The 20,877-nt window shown below is 42.5% G+C and overlaps 1 protein-coding gene across 1 annotated transcript in view; it reads left to right on the forward strand.

Annotated features, from left to right (window-relative positions):
- The first annotated feature begins 8,989 nt into the window (after positions 1-8,989).
- Positions 8,990-20,877, forward strand: part of LOC121614513 (myomegalin-like) — a 38,016-nt gene continuing 26,128 nt past the window's right edge. Inside the window, exons 1-6 of the mRNA XM_041948418.1 lie at positions 8,990-9,450; positions 14,914-14,990; positions 17,278-17,401; positions 17,488-17,645; positions 17,743-17,899; positions 18,372-18,425. Of these exons, the coding sequence (XP_041804352.1) occupies positions 9,310-9,450; positions 14,914-14,990; positions 17,278-17,401; positions 17,488-17,645; positions 17,743-17,899; positions 18,372-18,425 (711 nt within the window). The 5' untranslated portion in view covers positions 8,990-9,309. The remainder of the gene's footprint in view (positions 9,451-14,913; positions 14,991-17,277; positions 17,402-17,487; positions 17,646-17,742; positions 17,900-18,371; positions 18,426-20,877) is intronic.

Consider the following 20,877-nt stretch of genomic DNA (forward strand, 5'->3'; position numbering starts at 1 on the left):
GGATTTATTCTGAACTGAAGTGAAGTAAAGGACCACGCTCTGGGAGGGAGTGTGATCTGGGGGAGACAGTGTGAACCTGCAATGTGTTACGTCCTCCTGCGGAGAAAGAAAAGGATGTTTACATTATTCTTGCTATCACAGCTCATGTAGTGATGAATAAATAATCTGTTCCCTGATTTTCTTTAACTATAATTAACGTTGTCTTTGTTTATCTTTCAGAGAGAGGAGAGGAGGTGGAGCGCAGCAGGAAGTGTGAACTCTCTTCTTTAATATTATTGTCAGAATAATACGAACACGTGATCTGTTCACCTTTATTCTCTGATGTTATTCCCCTTTGTCTATCATTTGTTTTTTAGAGAGAGTAAAGCAGAGGAGAAGAACAATAAAGACGGTACATGAAGAGACAAATAAGGAAGAGAAAATACTCTGCAAGAACAGAGGAGAATATTAAATGAGAACCAAAAGAGGGGAGAGGAGAGGAGGTGGAGGGGCAGTATGAACTCTGAACCCTTATATGGAAAAGGCATCAGTTTATTTCTTATGATCACAATTGGCTTAGTGATGAATAAATAATCTGTCCACCTGATTTTAAAGCACTAGTCTTCCACTTATCCTTCAGAGAGAGGAGAGGAGGAGGAGGGCAACAGGAAGTGTGACCTCTCTCATGTAAAAGGTATATGTCTGTTTATTTAATGTTTTATAAGAATGAGTGTATTAATGAATAATTCATTTGTTCGTCATTATTATCTGAACTATTTCCTGTCGTCCTTCGTTTGTTTGTTAGAGTACAGGAGAGAACACGAAGGGAAATGTCTCAATTTTTATGTTTTAGCTCCTGGTTTATCTTTGAAATCGATGTTAGAAAATCAAACAGACAAACCATTTCCTTCAATTAAATGATTCTATGAAGTGGGACAATTTCTGTCATCCTAAAAAAAAAAACCTTCAGAACCACTGGGTATACTTAAACTTCTACCCTCAAAGTCAACATATTTTGGATCAAGGCCAATTAGATGTTTTGTGCATTTGACTTGTCTAATGTGGTTTTGCAATCAGAAATCTTAATTACAGTGTAGTTTCCTCTGAGCTGTTTGCATGTGGTGCTTCATGGTTCTGTCTGGAGGCGGTCTGAGGGGCAGGGGAGCACAAAAAAAAGGGCACCAGCTGCAGAGAGCCATGATGCATTTACGGTGACCAAAACCTGATTAAGATTTAAATGGTTTTATTTTGTGTTTCAGGTTTAAAGCAGAACTGCTACATTGCTGTAATAAAAACACAGGTGACCTTTAACTATTTAGAACAACATTATGCAGGAATATGTACTTTTTGTGATTCTGCCCCCAACAGATTCTTCATGCATCTCTAACACACCACAGTCGTAAAAATGGACAGCTGCATGCATGCTTTTGTAACCACCCTAACCCTGATCAACCGCCCATCTTACCCTCATCTTAACCAGGATAAACCTAAACCTTGAATGTCCAGTTTTCCATAATAAAAAAGGCACCTAGATATAGATACAATCGGACAGTCACCTCATAGTTTGTCCTCCACCTTTAAATATAGCACAAGTCTCATTATAATGTCTTCTGCAATTGTGTGCACTCACAAAGGCACACATCCACCAAGCACAGCAGTGAGTGAGTGAGTGACAACCACAACAACGGCAACCACAGCCCCAGAAGAGGGCGCCACGGTAAAATGTCCCCTGAAGCTACCACGCCTGATTCTGTCAGAGATGCACAGGAACCTTTCGACGCTGAAGATAAATGTGGTGGTATAAGAAGCGTCAACCAGCTGGTCTTCCAGCGAAGAAGTAAATTTGAATACCTTCACTCTGATAGTTTGGTTTATCATCTCAGAGTTCTGACACTGCAGCCCTCAGGGTCGTGTGTGTTTCCACAGGCTCAGCTCTGCTGCGTCGCTGCTGTCTGGTGTGTTTTGAGGGACAGTTTCACAGTGGCTCAGTATCCTCTAACATGACTGCACGAGCTGTATCCCCCTTCACACCCTCTCGCAGTTACTGACTGCCAAGGCAAACAATGACATAATCTTATTAACTGTGTCCCCCTAATCCCCCTGCTCTTTCAGAGCAAGTCACCACCTTCAGCTGGATGAAATAAGGAGCAGCATCTGCCACTTGATATAGGTAACAGCTGAGTGGGATCGCAGGTAAATCATTGTGTGCCCAGAGCATTATTTTAAAGGATGCACCCATAATTTGCTCTAATTTTGTTAAAATAGAAACACTAGGCACTGTGATTATTATGATATGGGATTAAAATGATCTGCACCAAGGATCTTCTGTTTGTAGGGAAAATCAGTTGCTGCTCTGACTCAGAAGTAATTTAACTGTGCTTATGTACAATTTTGTGTACTTAACTTTAGTATTTCTTTTTGCCATTTCCTGCCACTTTGTACTTGTACTCCGACAATTCAAATGAAACTATTCTATGGTAGTACTGTTGGATATTAACATATGAAATTCTCTAGGAAACCTATGAAGAGGTAAAAAAAAATGTGAGGAATTGCAACAGATTAAAGAACCCAACAGTAAACTGAACTTGCCCTCATCTCCACTTGCTACAACATTAAAATGTTACTTACGCGTCAATGCATCCATAATAAATTCCAATAGAAGAAGAAGAAGAAGAAGAAGAAGAAGAAGAAGAAGAAGAAGGAGTCTGTCAGGGGCCATTGTTATGCATAATGAGTACTTTGACACTTCAAGCATCTCTGATAACACTCATCTGCTTTCAATTATGTAGGGTTTTACATGCAGGACTAGTACTGGAGTATTTTTTTTACAGTGTGGTATGCCTACTTCAATGTAATACGTGGCTGTTCAGAGTGCATTATTATCTATTATTTGATCATATCTGAATAATGTATTCAGTTGCTGGTAATTTGCATATAATAATATGCACTATAGTGCAAAGAACATGGACGTTTGACGAAGAGGAACAGAGTACTCAGTCTAGGATTGCATGAAAGTCAGTAAGAGCAAGACTACATGACAACATGATAATTGCTCAGCCTCAGAGGGAACTGGAGCAGTAGGCTAGGCTACATTCTGCCCAGAAAACAAACACGGTCGTGGTTGCACTGAACTATCTTGAGTGAAAATAGGAAATGTCCAGATCCTCGTGTTGAGGGATGAATCCTCACAAAGCGTTTTCGCTCTCTGAACATCATATTCTTCCTCTCAGCCCGCCTGATAACGGGCTGCTCGGTCAGCGGGGGCACTGCTCTGTGGGATGGGGGCTTAGTCACATCCACGCTTTCATTTGTCAGGACGCGCATCCTCACACACCCCCTCCAAACCTGCGCGCCGTGCCGTGCGTCGACCGCGCGCATTAACATGCTCTCGTGCGGTTGGATTTTGTGTAAAGGTGAATAACGGACGGGTGATTTGAAGGCATGGATGCCCGTTGACTAAAAGGAGCAGTCTATATGGATTGGAGCTCACCGTCGCCAGAGCAGATCTGGGGAGAGTCTGAGAGGTAAGGCGGCATTTAGGTGATTGTGTGCGGGGGGACACCGCAGCGGAAGACTGTAGCGCTCAGTGGGTATTTGTACAAAACACAGCCGGCTATAGAAACCGTGGTGTGGGCTTACTAAAACCTAATTTTCCGATACTATGCCGACATTTTCTCACATATGTTGCTCTTATCGTGATCCAGCCGCGCATCCTCCGCTGTAATAAAGGCCTTTCCCACACACAAGACGTGGCTGTGTCTCATACAGTAGCCATCTGCATGCTCCATGGATCGCTGGATGAAGCTATTGAGGCCACTGGCGACGCACATTTTGAGTCTGATTGCCATATCGCACCGGATATCTGTATTAATGCTTTTATAGGAGGATTTTCTGATTAAATGTACGAGAAAATAAACGCTCCTGGGAGCTATATTTTTTGGCCTACCTCGCACAAATGGACATACATTGCGATACAGTAGCAAATATTTAAAGGGCCCAGTTGGGAAATAGTGCCCGGGAGGCACTTAGTGAGCAGACCCACAAGTATCTTAATATGGAAGATTAGATTAAATGACTGAATGCATGACTTTCAGTTATCCAAAGCATGTTCACAGTTACTCATCACAGCCCTCCTTATGTATTATATACAGTGTAACAGTTACCTGAGTGATGGCAGTCCCCCCCACACATACACACACACACACCAGGCAGTGTGTCATATGTAGGCTACTGCATCACCAAATCCCTCCTACATGCAGAGACTCACACTGGAACCATAAATGGATCCCACTGATATTTGCCCAGTAGTGAAATGTGGTTAGGACGCCCTGGCCACCACCAATAATGCAGCATGTGGACTATTTATCCACCTGGTGAACTAATAAATGTCTGGAATGCACCAACTGTCTTTACATTTTCTGAGCGTGCAGCTGTCAGATGATTACACGGTAGTGGCTGGAAAGGGGAGATTCCAACGCTGCCTGAGTAGTGGTGGTAGAAGGCAAAATAGTGGGCTTACAAAGCTGCTGTTACGTTGTGATCAGAGCAGGCAGTGTTTTATTACAGCGTACCTGTAAATCAAATCATTCATTGTGCTGAATACAATGTAAGCACCCCTATTTTTGCTTGGTAGACAGCAGATAGTTGGGTGCAATAAAGGCCTGAACTCTGACCCTAAGCTGCTCCTCCTGCGCCTCCAAATCTCCCCTCTCCCCTGCTGGGACTCCCTGATGACCCCCAACTCCCTACAGAGGTGCTAATGAGATCATGCTGTTACAGTGAAAAGATCTAAGTGGCTTTTTCATTTCTAGAGGAACCAGCTGCTTTTCAGCATTTCAGCTTATTTAATATGATCCTCATTGCTCTAGAAATGTTATGATGGAAATGCTACTGTGGGAGTTTGGGTTTGATTTTATGTGCTTATTTATTAGTCTCTTTCTTGTGTGTGTGTGTGTGTGTGTGTGTGTGTGTGTGTGTGTGTGTGTGTTACCCATGCTGACACTGCAACTTTCTTTGTTCTCTCTGGACAGTGCTGTGGAAGAGGAGACTTCATCCAAGATCACAGGTCACATGACAGGTTCGTAGCTTTCATATAACATAAAAAAAAACATATAGGCTTGAGTAAAAACATAAACTGCTAGCATGGCTTGATGGCCTGCTAATTCCATGATTTTTTTCTGCTTAGATTTGTGTAGCGATGAAACAGACAACTCTCCTCCTCTTCAGCTTCACACACTCAAGGAGTTTGAACAGGTGAGACTTTTCTTTGTGAATACTCACTGAGCTTTGTGTCAGTGGCACTTCCTTGTCCTTCAGCATGATGACATGACGATGCTCTGTGCCCAGTGAAAATTTGCTCTACAGTGCCATCTTCTGGCTGTATGTCTTCCTACAAGAAGTAATGAGCCGATTTGGTTTGCTTTGATGCAGTATCCTCACTCTGACAGCAGATCATTCAATGTTGAGAAAATCAGGAGTGTCTAATCCAGAAATTCATGCTCATATACAAACTCTGCAATATATGTGTACTAATGTAGAGAAAAAGAGAAAACCTGCAGCTGGTTATATTAGATGGAAAACACCCTGAACCCTCCTGGTGGTTAAAGTCTGCCTGTGGCTGCATGATGGCCCACTTTAGGATTTCTCATCAGTCTGTGCTGCACTATTGGGCCAATTGCATTTTACAAAAAGACTATATTAGATATGCCTTTTGATGTTTCACAGCAGGGTGTTGTGATGAGCAATGAGAACATTACTGACCCAAATTCAAATTGAAATTTATCCTAGCAAAGTGTACTTTTACAAGGCACCGACTCCCTGCTAACAGCAGGATTGATCATTGATCATTGTGTCTGATCTCATGGACATGACTGATGTTCCGTGCCTCATTCAGTGCTTGATGCACTGTTTGGGCGATCTCATCTGGAGCAGATGGGGGTGCTTATAACAGCATACAGCTTTTGGCAGTGTGGCTGCAGTCCAGCCAGGACGCAGGTGGATGTTGCTCAGCTGCTGGACTGCTGTTGCAGGGTTCTGACTATGGTGGTAAGGGCTCAGCTGGGAGTACACCTCATCCCTATAGTCCTTGCCTTAGGTTTCAACCAATACTAGCCTGTTTGTAGTTACCTGGATGTAGCTCCAAGTCTATGACTATGTGCACACCCCTCTAACCACTAGCCCAGCTGACCCTGGTTGTGTTGCTGAGTTTAAAAGGGGGACAAGCAATGCATGCACTGGGGTTTTATGGGGAGAGGGTGCTACCCCCTGATTGGGCGATGAGTGCAAGATTCTTACTCAGGTACTGAGGTGAAGCCTTGTAAGGATAAACCAATAATGAAGCCTGTTGGAGGGCTGTGCATTGTACTCATAGAACTGGAGTTACATTCAGCTAACTACTGTTTTCTAGTTGTGTACAAATGAAAGAAAAACATACAACATGATAACTAGTGAGCTTAAGCACTTTGGCTGGTGGACTTTGTAATTTTGGACAGAGCCAAGCTAGCTGTTTCCCCCTGTTTCCAGTCTTTATGCTATGCTAAGCTAGCTGCCTCCTGGCAATAGCTTCATAATTAACTCCCAGACATGACAGTGTTATAGATGTTGTCTTCGCATTCTTGGGAAGAAAGTGTATCGCTCAAAAAATATTCCTTTAAATATCAAAGCAGTAGTGTAGTTTAACAGTCTGCACAGGTAAGAACAGGTAAATACCCAGACTGTGTTGCACAGCATTTTATGAATTTCAAAGTCAAACACAAATTTTCCAAGACTGTCAATGTTTCAGACATGCGAGATCAGAATAAAACTCAAACGCTGTAACAGTCACTGAGAACTCCCCCTGATGGTCCTTTAATGTTATTCTGGAGGTGGTGCTGAGCCCTGTTAAAACGGGAGGTGTCATCAACAAGTCATGAAAGCTGAAGTCACTTTCCGAAAGGCAGCACCCTACTCCAAGCTGGAGTCACTCACAGGATGGCTGCCAGTTCTTGGATGTGTCACTTTTACACTGAAATAAACACATTCCTACACACAGCGCACGCACATTCACTCCTATTTATTTATCTTTGAAGAGGAGCTGAACAGTGAGTGTGTATGTGAGTGGAGTTTAAAACACACACATTGTGTACATGATGTCATCTGTGATGTTATGTGGAGACTCCCCTTGGCGCCTGTCCTGTCTTTGGTCAGAATTATTTAGCAACAGCATGTAATGTGACACTTTAATGGACACACTCACTAAACCCATCAAGCACTAATAATGGTGTAACTGGGTTGGTAACATGTCTCAGTCACTTCATTATTAATGCTCTTTGCTCTAGACAGTTGTCGTGAAAATTGATTTTAGCTTGTTTTTATCATACATATTATATCAATATATATATATTAATATTTATTAAAAAGACTTAGTGGACGCTGCCTTCCTCTCTGTTATTTTCTTCCTGTTCACTCATCTCTCTGAGGGACATTCAGGGATTCACCGGTCTGTGAGATTCAGGACACCTCCCTATTAATAGCACTGTGGCTCACAGCTCCCAGGTCTCCTATTTCATCCAGTTTCTTTCCTCTCACCTGTCTGTCCTGCTCCCATTAGCCCCTCTGCCTTCCCATGCTGGTTTCTGCATTTTAAAAAGTAGAATGATAGCTATCATAGGCATATGGTAAATTCAGAGTTGGGCGTGGGGCTGGCGTGAAATGCTCCTCCTCATTAATATGATGATGTGACAATGGAAAGAGAATTGCAAAAGAAAAAGAAAAAAGAAACATACAACAAATTTTAATTTCCTTAGTTAGAAGCGTCATTAGTTGGAGTTAATAGGGAGCACAAAATCACCAAAACAGCCCTGATACGACATTATCACCCATTAGGTTATTATGGCTAACATGTTAGCTAACAGTTCTAGGTTCACATCCAGCAGACACAAACATTTGGCAGTCATTTGGACTTAATTGTCATCACACTACTGCAAGTTTGATATATTCTGTCCTTTTTGCTCTGTTTTGGTCTCCACAAGTCCTGAGAAAAACATCCTGGCATTTAGCTCACTAACGTTAACTTTCTTCAATAGCTAACTTTAGCTAGTTGCTAAGTCTGTCCATTGTTTGATGCTGGGCCGGTAGCATTTGACTCAGTGTTAACATTTCTATAGAAATATTGATTTATTATAAGACTCACATGACTTCTTTTATTTATTGGGAGGACTTTTAACTACATTCTGCATAATGGGTGCTTTTACTTTTGATACTCAAGACTTTTGCTGCAAATACTTTTTTCCCATAAGATCTCAAATCTAGGGACTTGTAATTGAGTATTTTTACACATTTTTACTTTAAGTATACAATCTGAATACTTTCACTACTGTGTAAGACTATTCAGAAGACCCATCATTTGCCATGTGTGGTTTACTAAACATATTCCAGGACACTAAATATTTTGATCCAGTTTGTGTACAGTAAAAATATACAAAGTACCAAAATTGAACAAATATGTCATTGAGATTCTCTTGTCCCCAGTTTCAGTAGAGACTAAATGAAAGTGAGTCACTGCTGTGATTATGTAACAGTCTGTCTGGTGTGGTCAGAGCTTCAGCTGAGCTTTCAATGAGGATCCACCTCATGCTCAAAAATACATCAAAAACAGAGGAGGAAGTGATTAAACTGTATTTATTTTCAATACATCTGGAAGGAAACAGGCAGAATGAAAAGGACAGACAGGGATCTGTTAGTTTTGGCGCTCCTGTTTTACAGAGGGGCGAGATTTCCCTTCATATCACAACTGCCTGTGAGCCCTGAGCCTCTTACAGCACCTCCCCCCGACACCCTCCCTCCTGTCCCCCTCCTCTCCCCCTCCACCCATCTCCCCTGGCAGTCTGGGATTCCAGGGATGTCTCCTCCTGTAAAATAAGCTCCTGCCCCGTCCCCAGCAGGCCAGAACACCATGGAGCTGCCATGGCTACATCTCTGACCGCCCGGGCTGCAGAGTCGCCCTCTGCACTGCAAACCCCCCTGTAGACTCTTGTGTGTGTGTGTGTGTGTGTGTGTGTGTGAATGTGCTAGTTTTAGTGTGTGTTTGGTTTTGTAGATGGTACCCACATGGCCAGTTAGAGGCTGGGATGCCACTTTGTAAATAATTTGTATATTTTGACATTATGCTCTTTTGGAGAAGAAGGTAGCATGTCTAACGGTTACCAGACTCAAACACAGGGACATGCCTTGACATTCGCTGTCCTGTGAAATGGACTCCGTATTCCCCCATGTTACGGAGAGGTCGAAGACGACTTTTCAATTCTGACCTATAACGGACATGTCAAGCAGTGACGGTGCTCTGTGACGGTCATGTCTAACGGTTACCGTACTTTGTCACAGCACCTGAATGACCTGAAGAAGGAGAACTTCAGCCTCAAGCTCCGCATCTACTTCCTGGAAGAGAGGATACAGCAGAAGTACGAGGAGAGCAGTGAGGATGTCTACCGTACGGTGAGTGCATCGCCTCTCATTGAGCCTGAGGAAATGAATGGAAGCCTGACTGTGGTGTGGGGAGCTGCTCTTCGGGGGCCAAGGGTCGTTTCGCTGACAGAAAGTGATCAGAAATCATTGATTTTGCTTTGTTAAGGATTTGGCACTGAGTAGGTCATTTGTGCCTTTGTCAGCCATAATAGATGCTTGTTATCATGCTAGTATGCAGCCACGTTATCCTGGAGAGTTGAGTTACTGAGCCTCCTCCACTATTTGTTGACCCAGCTGTGATGGGACCTGACTGACTGTTTGTTTTACCAAGTACCTGTTTTTAGATATGGCTGCCCTGTGAAGAACTGCACATTAACAACTGTTAATGTTTGTTTGATGCAGTTTGTGTATACTCAGGACCTCTGTATTGCTGTGCATTGTTGTCTTACAATGGCATGTCATGCGCTTAGATAGACCGTGGACATTCAGTCTTACCACACAGCCCAGATACACTAAACTAGATTACACTGCAACTCTGGACAGAGACCCAGTGAGATACATCCCTGAATCAATAATGGAATCTCAACAATAGACCTTTGATAAGAAATAAAACAAAGGTTTATCGTGACAGCTTCCATTAGCAGGCCTGGGGATTGAACTTTTTTAAGTACAGACTCTAACACTAAGTATCAAAAATATGAAAGTGCTGACAGTTGAAATGAAATCTCTGGTCAGGTTGGTATTCTTGTTCTCTGTCTTGTATCTACAAATTTACCAAACTGATGTGCTGGATCAACATTGCTGCTAATACTGACCTTAAAAAGCAGATTGGGTGTTGGCCATGACGTGACAGCTCCATATTTAAAGCAGTTTTGTTGTCAGTGCTATTACATTACATTCATTCAGTCACACTGGGCCTCAGTGTTTATTACCACAGTGGTCTCTCGCTTCATTTACCTTATTTAAAAATACTGTATTTGGAACTAAGAGAGCACTGGAACTGGATCAGTTCTTGGTAAAATGCCCTGAGGTCAGGTATTGGATTCAGTATTGAGGGAGAAAAAATTGGATTAATGCCTACTTTTATCAAATAGTTCCTGATTTAGATTTTAGAAATACCAGTTTTAAAATGTGGCTGTACATTATGTCTCAGACCGTTCCCAGCACAAACCTCAGGGGGGAAATCGAAGCCTTGTTTTCCTGTTGATCAGCAGCAGGTTGCAGCTTCAGATGTATTTTCCTGGTCTCACAGTATGCATATTTTTTGCTCGAAACGATAAAATGTTGGTGCCTTGAGATGAAACCAGTGTTTAGATCAGCAGACCGTTACCCTTCACTCTTACTCTGTGCAGCTCTGGCTATGACAGGCCCAGACAGCACTGATGCTCTCTGTGGAAGTATTGGATTTAAATGTTGGTTTCACTCCTGTCAAGTTTAATCATTTAATCTGTGAGACGACGAAAGACCTTTGAAGATGTATACTGAAATATAACAGGTCCAAGATATTTCCCTCAAGGTGCCCATAGGCAATGCAATGTGACTGAATCAGGAGTGCTGAGGTCACAAATGGTATAAGTAAGGTATTGATAAAAGTATTGTTTTGTTATTAGTTCTAAAACTCAATGGTATTATGTTGCTGCATTGCTGCTGAGCTGCCTAGCTTTATGAAATAATTGATTTATAAATCAACTGACAGAAAACTGAAAGCAATTCTGATTATTTATTAGTTGTTTAAGGAGGCAAAACGCCTCTCAAAGGTGAGGATCCACTGTTTTTCTCTGTTTTTTTTGCTAAACTACACATCTTTGGTTGATGATGATGTGTCACTTTGGGCTCTAACCCTAACCCTAACCCAAGGGAATTTATTGCACAATTTTCTTGATTAAACAGTTGACCAATTAATCGAAGCTGCAATAGAAAAATGGATAATGATAATAATCTTTCTATAAGTTTCTATGGTAGTTATTTTTATGCAGGTGTTTATATCTGTCAGCTCAAGTGTGTGTGTGTGTGTGTGTGTGTGTGTGTGTGTGTTTGTCCCTCTACATCCCTCTGCATGCATGCGCATGTAAAGCATGCACCTACAATAAGGTGACCCAGTTCAGCTGTTGTTTGTCTACACGAGGCAGCCGGCATTTAAAAGTCATCTCCTTCTTTCTCCATTCATTCCAAATCCCAACTGATCATCAGCAACCCTTTGATATGAGATTAACTAAATGGCTGTTTGATCCAGCCGAACAGGACCTGAGCGTCCTGCCACTCATCCTCCACAATTACTGTGAGTAAACTGATCCCGCGTCATACAGATGTCCAACTGGATTTTAATCCTTGTGCTTCACAATCTCCCACTCTGTGTGGCTGAAAGTTAATCGGCCTAATCGCTTTTTTATTGGAGACTAAATCTTTGCTCCGAAGTTGTTCTCTGACCTGAGCTGCTCGTTGCTCTGTTGGCTGAGTATCACGGCAGAGTGGCATTGATCCCATCCTCAGTGTAATACAGACTAGGTGTGTTGGTGCTGAGCACATAGAGATCTATCTCAAAGCTCGAGAGAGTCTATTTATAGAGCAGGCTTGACTACGCTGATGTATTCATCACATGTATTCATATGAGTGTCCATATGACACTGCTCATACTTCAAAACACGTGTGTTTGAATGTTTGTCTTCATCGTAGGCTTAGTTACATTAAAGCATTTCATTTCAGTCACGTCAGTTCATCACTACACTGTAATGTAGAGATTTATTTGACATGAATTCAATACAGAGCTAAAACGATTGGTCGAAGAATAGATCGAGAGAAAATTAAACAGCTGGCTACTTTGATAACCGATCATTCAATAAATAATTAAAGAAATTAGTTCCAGCATCTCAGTTTGGAGGATTCGCTGCTTTTCTTCTTCATATTTCATAATAAACTGAATAAGTTTGGTTTTGGGACTGTGAAATAAGCCATTTTGAGGACTTCACCTTGTGGTTTCAAGAATTCTCATAGTAAAACTAGTGATTTTTTTCAGTAATTCAGAACATTTTATAGACAAAACCATTCAGCAGTTATTTGATTAGTGAAAATATTCAGCACATATTTAACATCTTGCACTTAAAATGGCATATTTTGCTGTTTTCATTAATGCAAATTAAGTCATAGAACTAGAGCATGTAAATGGTTTAGAATGGAGTATGGCAGAATGGAGCAGCGTCGTCACCAGGTGAATTTAGAGTAAATGAAGATACCTGCACGTGATGCTACAGGTGTGTTCGGCTTAACTGACACTCCTGTCACTGTTTTTAAGTGCCGCCGTCTCCCTCCTCCTCCCTCTGCCTGGTTATTAGGGGATCTGTTGCTGAGGGCCCGCAGGCCAGGAGGGGCCAGAATAGCAGGTGCACTGTGATGGGTGTCTATATATAGAAAGCTGTTTTCTAGATGGGGAAATGTCTCTCTTACCGTAAGCCAAGCTGTTGACACACACACAGGAATACATGTTCCTCTTACTGGTGTGTTACATTATTTATTATAAAAGCACCCAGGCTGATCGTCCTCCATAGCTCTGCAGAGCACATGTCTGGTCATGTGCTGCATAAGTTGTAGTTGCTGCTGCATTATTTGACTGTACAGTTGACTTTGTATGAATTGGACAGAATAAAATTATCACTATAAACTTTGTATATGTGGCCTCAAAGAGCTTTAAAAACTAAATAAATGTAAGACCTTAAAACGTGCTAAACATTGAATCCAGTTAGATTAATACAGAAACAGGTCATTTTCACAGGACTGTGGTTTCCTGGATATTTGTCACTTTCTTATTGGACGTGACCAGTATGCGTACAGTAGTACTGTGTGCTTTGGTCACATGTGCAGAATGAATGTGAGCATGTGTACTAACCAGCAGTGTGCCTGTGCTGAGCCCTCATGTTGCCTCTCAGGAAAATGTCTATGGGTAGATGTCAGGTTGCAAGTGTTGGTGCACGTGTAGCTCTTTGAGTGTTAGGAGCATAAAACTCTCTGGCAGGGACGGAGCAAGGTCAACAGACTTGGACCTGCATGAGGAGGCACTAAAACATTTCTAAAACAGAAGAGGAGAAAGGAAGGAGGAAGAGAGGAGGGACAGCAGCTAAACCAAGATGGTGGACAAGAGAAAGTGGACAATCTGTTGAGATGAACACGAACCAAGCTGTAGGCTCATGCAGGTGATTGAAAGCAGCTATCTGATCTGAGTCCAGTAGACAGACAGTCAGACAGACAGATTAACTGTCCTCTCTATGGTCAGAATGGAAATACTGAGCCCCTCGGTTCCCACTGTTGAAATCCTCTGTCCCCTAGCCCAGTGTAAGAGCCTTGATTGGCCCTAAAAGGTCCCCTGCGGACCCCAGCAGGTAAACAAACTGTGGATATTAGCCTTTGGCCTCAGGGGTGAGTATCTGAGCTGCCCTGAATTCTCCAGCTCTAAATATAACAGCCATGACAGCACAGTCAGATGTTCTGTACTGATGATACACAACACCCACCGGCCCCGATTCACACGATACAGGCAGAGAGAGGAGGGTGCGATGAAGAGATGTGATGATGTGAGGGAGAGGAGACTACACGCTATACTCACCATGATGAGATCTCTTTATTACCTCATTTACATACAGCAGAATCCTAAAATAGACTCAGTACTCCTTCATCTCTGCTTTGCTATTAATCACATGTTTATATGTTTTACTGTAGATGTGCTAAGTTAAGTGTGCAAGGCTATGTCCCAGAAGAAAATGGTTTTATTTTGGGTTTTTTTATCCCATTGCAATGAAGTCGTTTCCATTGTAAAACAGACCTTTGTCACTGCAGACATTTTGGACTTGTCATAGCGGGAAACACACAGGTGAAACAGATGTCTTTAACGATGACTCAGTCCCATCAAGTGTCCGGGTAAGCCAGCAATCACAGCACCAGGACGCTGGAGTTATCTCACCTAAATGGAATTCATAGTTTTTAATATTATCAATTACAAGGTGCATTTCCTGCTGTGACAAGTCAAATTTTCTGCTCTGAAATATTACCATTATCGGTCAGATATAAAACATGTTGTTCTCAGGCTCATTACACCTCCCACAGGTTGAAGTTAGCCCACAAAGTCCTGAGAGGAGGTTTAATCAGCCAGTTGAGCAAAAACACCTGCGTGGGCGAAGCACAGGCTCGCAGAAGCTTTAACAGTCACATCATTTATGTTGATTGTGACACTGATGATATGTGCAGTGCATTGAATCCAAATAATCTTAAAAAAAAATCCTTATCAATTTGCCAATATTGCAATATTTAACAGGGCTTCTCGAACACTTTAAGAGGCATGTTATAGTAATTGACCTCCATCCAATCTCACTGATGCTGCATCGTAGTTACAAACGGTCATTTAACTGCTGCGAGACCTTTTTGCTGAGGGTGGAGGAGATGATGTGTGATGATGATGATGATGGTGACTGATTAACAGACGACTGACTGACATTTCTTCTGTTGCAGAACATCGAGCTGAAGGTGGAAGTAGAGAGCTTGAAGCAGGAGCTCCAGGAGAAGCAGCAGCTTCTGGATAAAGCCCTGTAAGTCCATGAGTGCTAATCATAATGATTTACTAATATTTGATTACAACCAGTAGCTTAAAGGTTTTCTTTTTTTTCTGTCCCCAATTATATACAGTAGGTACACTAGGCTAAAATGGAAACTTAGGCACCTTGTTTTCCCATATTTTTGTATGTAAGTGACTAATGGGGACAATAATTTTTGAAACTGAATGAATCAGGCTGCAGTATGATCCTCCTGGACAACTGTGTAGACTCAGATTGAACAGCCTTCATGAACAGCCTGTTTTAATGTTTTAATGTTGTCTTTGGTGATAGAGACTTTTGATTAATACAGTACATGGTGTGCCGGGGGGGCGTAGATGCACCTCCATCTATGGGTGTTGGCTGCCTACATGGTATTAACTGTGGTAACACCTCGTATCTCTAACAGCTCATATGTCATGCAGCAGCTGATAGAGATAACACACACACACTGGACACACACAAACCCTCATGGATGGGTGAATGCAACCCACAGCTTAAACACCTGACATGTTACAAAACTCTCATGTGGGATTATTGTAGACAGGCTGTAAAAACGCTGGTGTTATAAATGTGACATGGTGATGAGGGAGGCTGTCTGTTAACCAGGGGATTCAGCTCGAGGCAGCCATGATACCGAGTATCTGCCCTGCCCTGCAAAAAATCTTGTAGATTTTGCGAGACGTTCAGGTCTTGTGAGAGAAACATAGGTATTGTTTGATAGTGGCTAAGACAGGGAAATTGTTTGACACTGTAAATTCAGATGTCTTGCTCTACCTGCAGAGCCTCTCTTGCTCCAGGGTGGAGCTTGAGGCTGCTGCAAGAGTTTAGTAGATTGCGTGGGCAACGTAGGCAAAGGTGGGCTCTTCCTTGCTTTTTAGCACAGTTGCGTTTCAGTTCCCACTCTGTATGGCTTACACTTCACAACAGTTGGCCTCGCGCTGCTGCCGAAATGAACAGAGATGCTGCTTAAAGGTCAGGATTGTTGACCTTTAATAGTTCATCATTGGCCAACTGTCGGTGCTCTTGGAAAGGATAATCTAGCTCTTGTTACTGGGCTCTATTTTTGGTGCTGCACTGTGTCAGCAGAGATGGTTCTGACAGTAAAGTGGTTATTGTTGAACGACTTTGATTCTGCTCTCCTCCTGCCAAACAGTTTCTGCAGTACATATTCAGTCTTCTAGTTGTCGCCACAGAATTACTTGCAGCAGGTGTTAATGGTAATCTGACTATCAAAGATCTGGTTGGAAAGAGTGACCATTTCTGCTCAGCTCTAGATCAGCTAAGGGGATTCTTTGTTGTACTTTCTTAAGGTTACCTTAAAGTACCTAAGCTATAAAAAAAACAAAACTACAATCAGTTATTTATAATAATATAAATAATATGTTGGCCTAATGTGACAGTGTCTTAAATCTCAGTTTCTTGAAGATGAGGCCTCACAGCATTTGTGTTGTTTGCACTGTCGACAGACCAAGGTTACTGAATCGTCTTTCTTTTGACGTCTTGCGGAGTGGCTGGCACTTAGGGGTGAAGGTCTCGTCCGCCACACATAAAGGCCATTTGTCCACGAGACAGACGTTTGCATTACTCAGACTGGTTCAAAATATCCCAGTTATTTGAGCTGTTGCATGTGGTGGACAAAGTTAAAAACGTATGTAGAGAGCGTCCAGAACAGGACTCATGGCGACAGAGTGGCGTGTGCCATTCTGGGAGCAGAAATTCTGGGGTCGTGCTGTTGACTGACGAAGTGATAAAGACAGATGCTTGCGCAGTTGGAGTCTGAAGGAGTGAGGGAAGTGCTTACGTCATGAACCGCATGTGGTTGTAGGAGAAAGCAAAGAGAGGAAAGGTTTGTGAAGAATTTTAGATTGAAGTTGAGAATGTTCATGTTTCCTGCATATACAGCTTAATTAGAATGTGATACCACTAACACATCTACCAGCAAACCTCACATCTGGAACACACTGCTGTACCTACATCAATCCTTTCACCATGTCTACACTGTGTGGACGTCACATCTGCAGGAATATATGTTGGCATTAACCATGAAGATAAAAGCCTACGCCATGGGTGGGGCATCTTACTTAATCTCTGCTATAAGTGGATGGGTGTTGGGTATCTCACGAGCCCCGTAGCAGAGAGGAAAGTGATGACATCATATTATTTCTTGGCTGTCACTAATGTCCATCATGATCTGATACTAACCCCTCTGACTACATTTGTTTGTGTGTGTGAACTGACCAACTCGAGCTCTCTAATTTGCTTTTTTTTCCCTGTTGTACAGCACAACAGCAGAGAGCTTGACCAATCACAATGAGGCAGAGCTGCAGAGACGATGTCAGGAGAGACAGCAGGAAATCGACCACATGCAGCAAGTGCTTGAGACCAAGATTCAGCTCCTGCAGGAGGTTCGTCCGTTCACACCTGCACAGCCGAAACCGACTCAGATTTGCAAATCGTAACCGTTTCTATGCATGTGTGTATGTATTGCCAGGAGGCCCAGCTAGCACGCAGCGAGGCTGAACGGATGGCTTCGCTGGCTGGATCACACTCCCATGCCTCCCTCCTCTCCCTAGACACCCCCATGGAGGACATCCCGGAGGACGAGAGGCCTCCGAGCATCCTGTCGCCTTCCAACACCACCAAAGACAGGTGCAAAATGCTGTGAAATCCGCTCAGCCACCCGTGATATCAAATAAACCAAATCCACCTCTCTGTCTGACAGACAACATCTTATCTGTCTGTTTAGGTTAATAGAGGAGCTGACTAAAGAGCTTCGATCCAAGGAGGCCATCATCACAGAGCTGAACGGAGAGAAGACGACTCTCACGCTGAGGGTGGGAGAGCTGGAGGGACAGGTTCAGGAGCTGTCTTCATCTCTGCTGCAGAAGGACAAGGATGTGGAGGTATATGCGCTTTCCATACCGCGTCAGTAAATTTGTTTGTATCAGCTAGTTGTCCCTGATGTATAATGTAGAGTATAACAGTCAAAGCCTGCACAGTTTATGCCAGCCTTCTAACATTACTGCATTCCTCTGGACCACCATGTCTCCTCTGGTCAGACTTCTATTCTAGAAAGAGGCTCCTGAAGCAGCATGCATGACATTCCTAAACCTCATTTTAACAACTATTCATGCTGGTCACAAGAGCTATTTGCAGGCACAAACAACAACTGAAGCAAGCACTCGCACTGCAGGTGCACAAATACTGACACACTCCTGAAGCATGACGGTGTTTGATATTCCCATGAAAGTTTTTTCTTCTCTTTCCTGTTTCTGTGTGTGTTTCTTTAATCCTAAACTTGTATGTAAGATTTTTTTTTTTTTTGTAATTATTAGATTAGTGCATGCAGTTTATAGTCTGTCTCCTCTATTGCAGTATTATCAGGAGGAACTTGGTCAAGAGAGACTGCGCATCGAACAGGAGATGCAGGTATGCGGAGATCTGTTGTTTTTTTTTTTTTGTTGCTTAAAAAAGACTAATGCGTAGATAAAATGTGGGCAGTTCATTCTGGCATTCATTAGCCCTCACATGTTATTACAGAGTTCTCCACTAAGTGTCAGAACAGCATCACAGTTGTCATTGTTTAATGGCAGACAGACTGCCTCCTGATGGAGACATGACTCTAGCATTTTCACACATGAGCTGACAAACTGTACATAAAATATGACACATACTTGAATAATTTGTAAATTGCAAGTTGTTTTACAGAAATTACCAGTAGTAAATAAGATGTAGGGAGATTAATCTGTGACATGACCAGTATGTTTTCATTCACAGTAAATTTAAAGAAGGTTGTGGCACAGAACCAACAAACTGTATCAAAGTTTGAACTTTTTGTTCTTGTTTCGCCACAATTCAAAATGTTACACATTATACAACTGCTGCCTGTAATACAAGAACAGAAGCACTGTTATACTATAACTGAAAGAGCTAACTGTCAACAATGTCAGGGCAAAAAGTAAGTAAACATCCAGTGAAACATCCTGTGGTGAAAGCTGAAACTTTGTGTAATGTGACCCTGAACGTTTCGTAAGTCATCGAGCGTGGCTTCTTCCAGGCTGATTGGCAAACCATACAGATATGTGTTCGTGAACTTTCCTCTATAGCCAACGAGGCTGTGATATTGCAGTGGATGGAGCATCATGCGAGGCTTCCAGTGAAAGCACAGGCCATCTTTCAGAGGGTTTATTTCATCATACAAAGTGCCAGAAGCTCATTACATTTGCAGGCGTTAGCTGCACTGACATCCCCGAGGACACATTTCTCTCCTGATATATAATGAAGCTACAAATGGAGGAGGACCATTACCTTGATGTCAGCTCCCTCTACCCACTGATAATCTTTCCCTCTTGTAGTTCAATTTGTACTCCTTTGAATTAATAATCATGACCACCATAGTTAGCTTTATTTCTCATCTCTTTGGTGCTGTGCAGTGTCGCTTCATGTTATCTGCCTGTAGCCTGAACGCAACGCGGTGTTTGTTTCAGGTGAGTTTCTGACAAGCAGTGTTTTGTTTTTAAGGCACCTGTGCAGCAGTTTTAACTTGTAAATCAGTTATGGATGAAGGATGCAAATGTACTCGTCAGGCAGGCTGTCTGCTTGTGTGAATGTGCACTGAAAAAATCAAATCAGAGCTGAGTAGTATGTTCACTGATGGACGACTACACAGTACGTGCAAAACATTTAGTCACGAAGGGAGCAGTGGGCTAGTGGGCCAGTAAACATATTTTAGCATTTCAAAAATGTAAGAAAACACCTTTGCAGGTGAAATGTTGCTATAAACAAAAATGGCTTGCTGAATTTTGTAGCTTTAAATGACTCTTGTTTCCATAAATGACTCTGATATGGAATAATGTAGTTAGGCTTTTTTAGCAATTCAATGCCTACAGCAATGACATGAAGCCTTTAGCTGTAAAGATCATGTGAGGATCAGTACAGCTGGGGTCTGTGTGTGTTTGTGTGTGCGTGCGCGTGTGTGTGTGAGTGTGTGTGTGTGTGTGTGTGTGTGTGTGTGTGTGCGCGCACATTCCCATGAGGTGCCATCTTTCGTATGTGCGTGTGCTCATGCAGGCATCTTGCTGGTTAGCAGTTTAGCGGGTCTGGTTTCAGCCGGGTTGTCGATAGGTCAGGTTGACCTCTGAGTGCTCAGCAACCCCAACACTGATATCAGGTTGTGTTGTTTCAGACAGACAACCGCCATAAGAGCTCTTAATTAGTTCCCCAGACACCACATCCATTTAGATCAAATCTGTGTCTGGAGAGAGAGGAGGAGGCAGGAAGGAAACATCTGAAAGCTCCCAACACAGATGTTACCAGGGTTTCCTTTTCAAGAATAATTTGTATTAATTGGCACACTGTGTGCAACTAAATTGTTTAGATCTTTTGACATCTGTTTGTATTTATGAACATTCAATTTTACAAAATGTCTGATCAAAAAGAAGACGTAGGGAATACCCAGACTTATTATTAAGCTGCGTTCTTACAACATGTGTTATTGGCTGTGTGTGGCCTCCTGAGGGCACATTCTAGCAAACATCTGATTCTGAGAAAATGACTCAGGCCTGGTAATTATCCTTCAAATAATCAGCAATCAAGGACCCTGAAGCAGACACAAGGTCCCACAACTCTGCCTCGCACATTAACAGGGATGTACCGGATCTGTACTCTGTCCTGAAACAATACAGGCACTTTCAGGATGAAAGCATGGACAGGGAATTTTTCACTGCATATCTGTTGGGAAGTCACAACGTGACAGCATGACCATCTGTTTGCGTGCCCTCTGGAAAACAAAAATTGTGGTCACAGCAGGGATGAACTTGCGCAGTGAAATGCATGAGAAAGGCCTGGTTGTTTGACTATCACAGTGAAATCATTGTTGAAA

The sequence above is a fragment of the Chelmon rostratus genome, chromosome 12 (genome assembly GCF_017976325.1).
Source record: "Chelmon rostratus isolate fCheRos1 chromosome 12, fCheRos1.pri, whole genome shotgun sequence".
Lineage (NCBI taxonomy): Eukaryota > Metazoa > Chordata > Actinopteri > Chaetodontiformes > Chaetodontidae > Chelmon > Chelmon rostratus.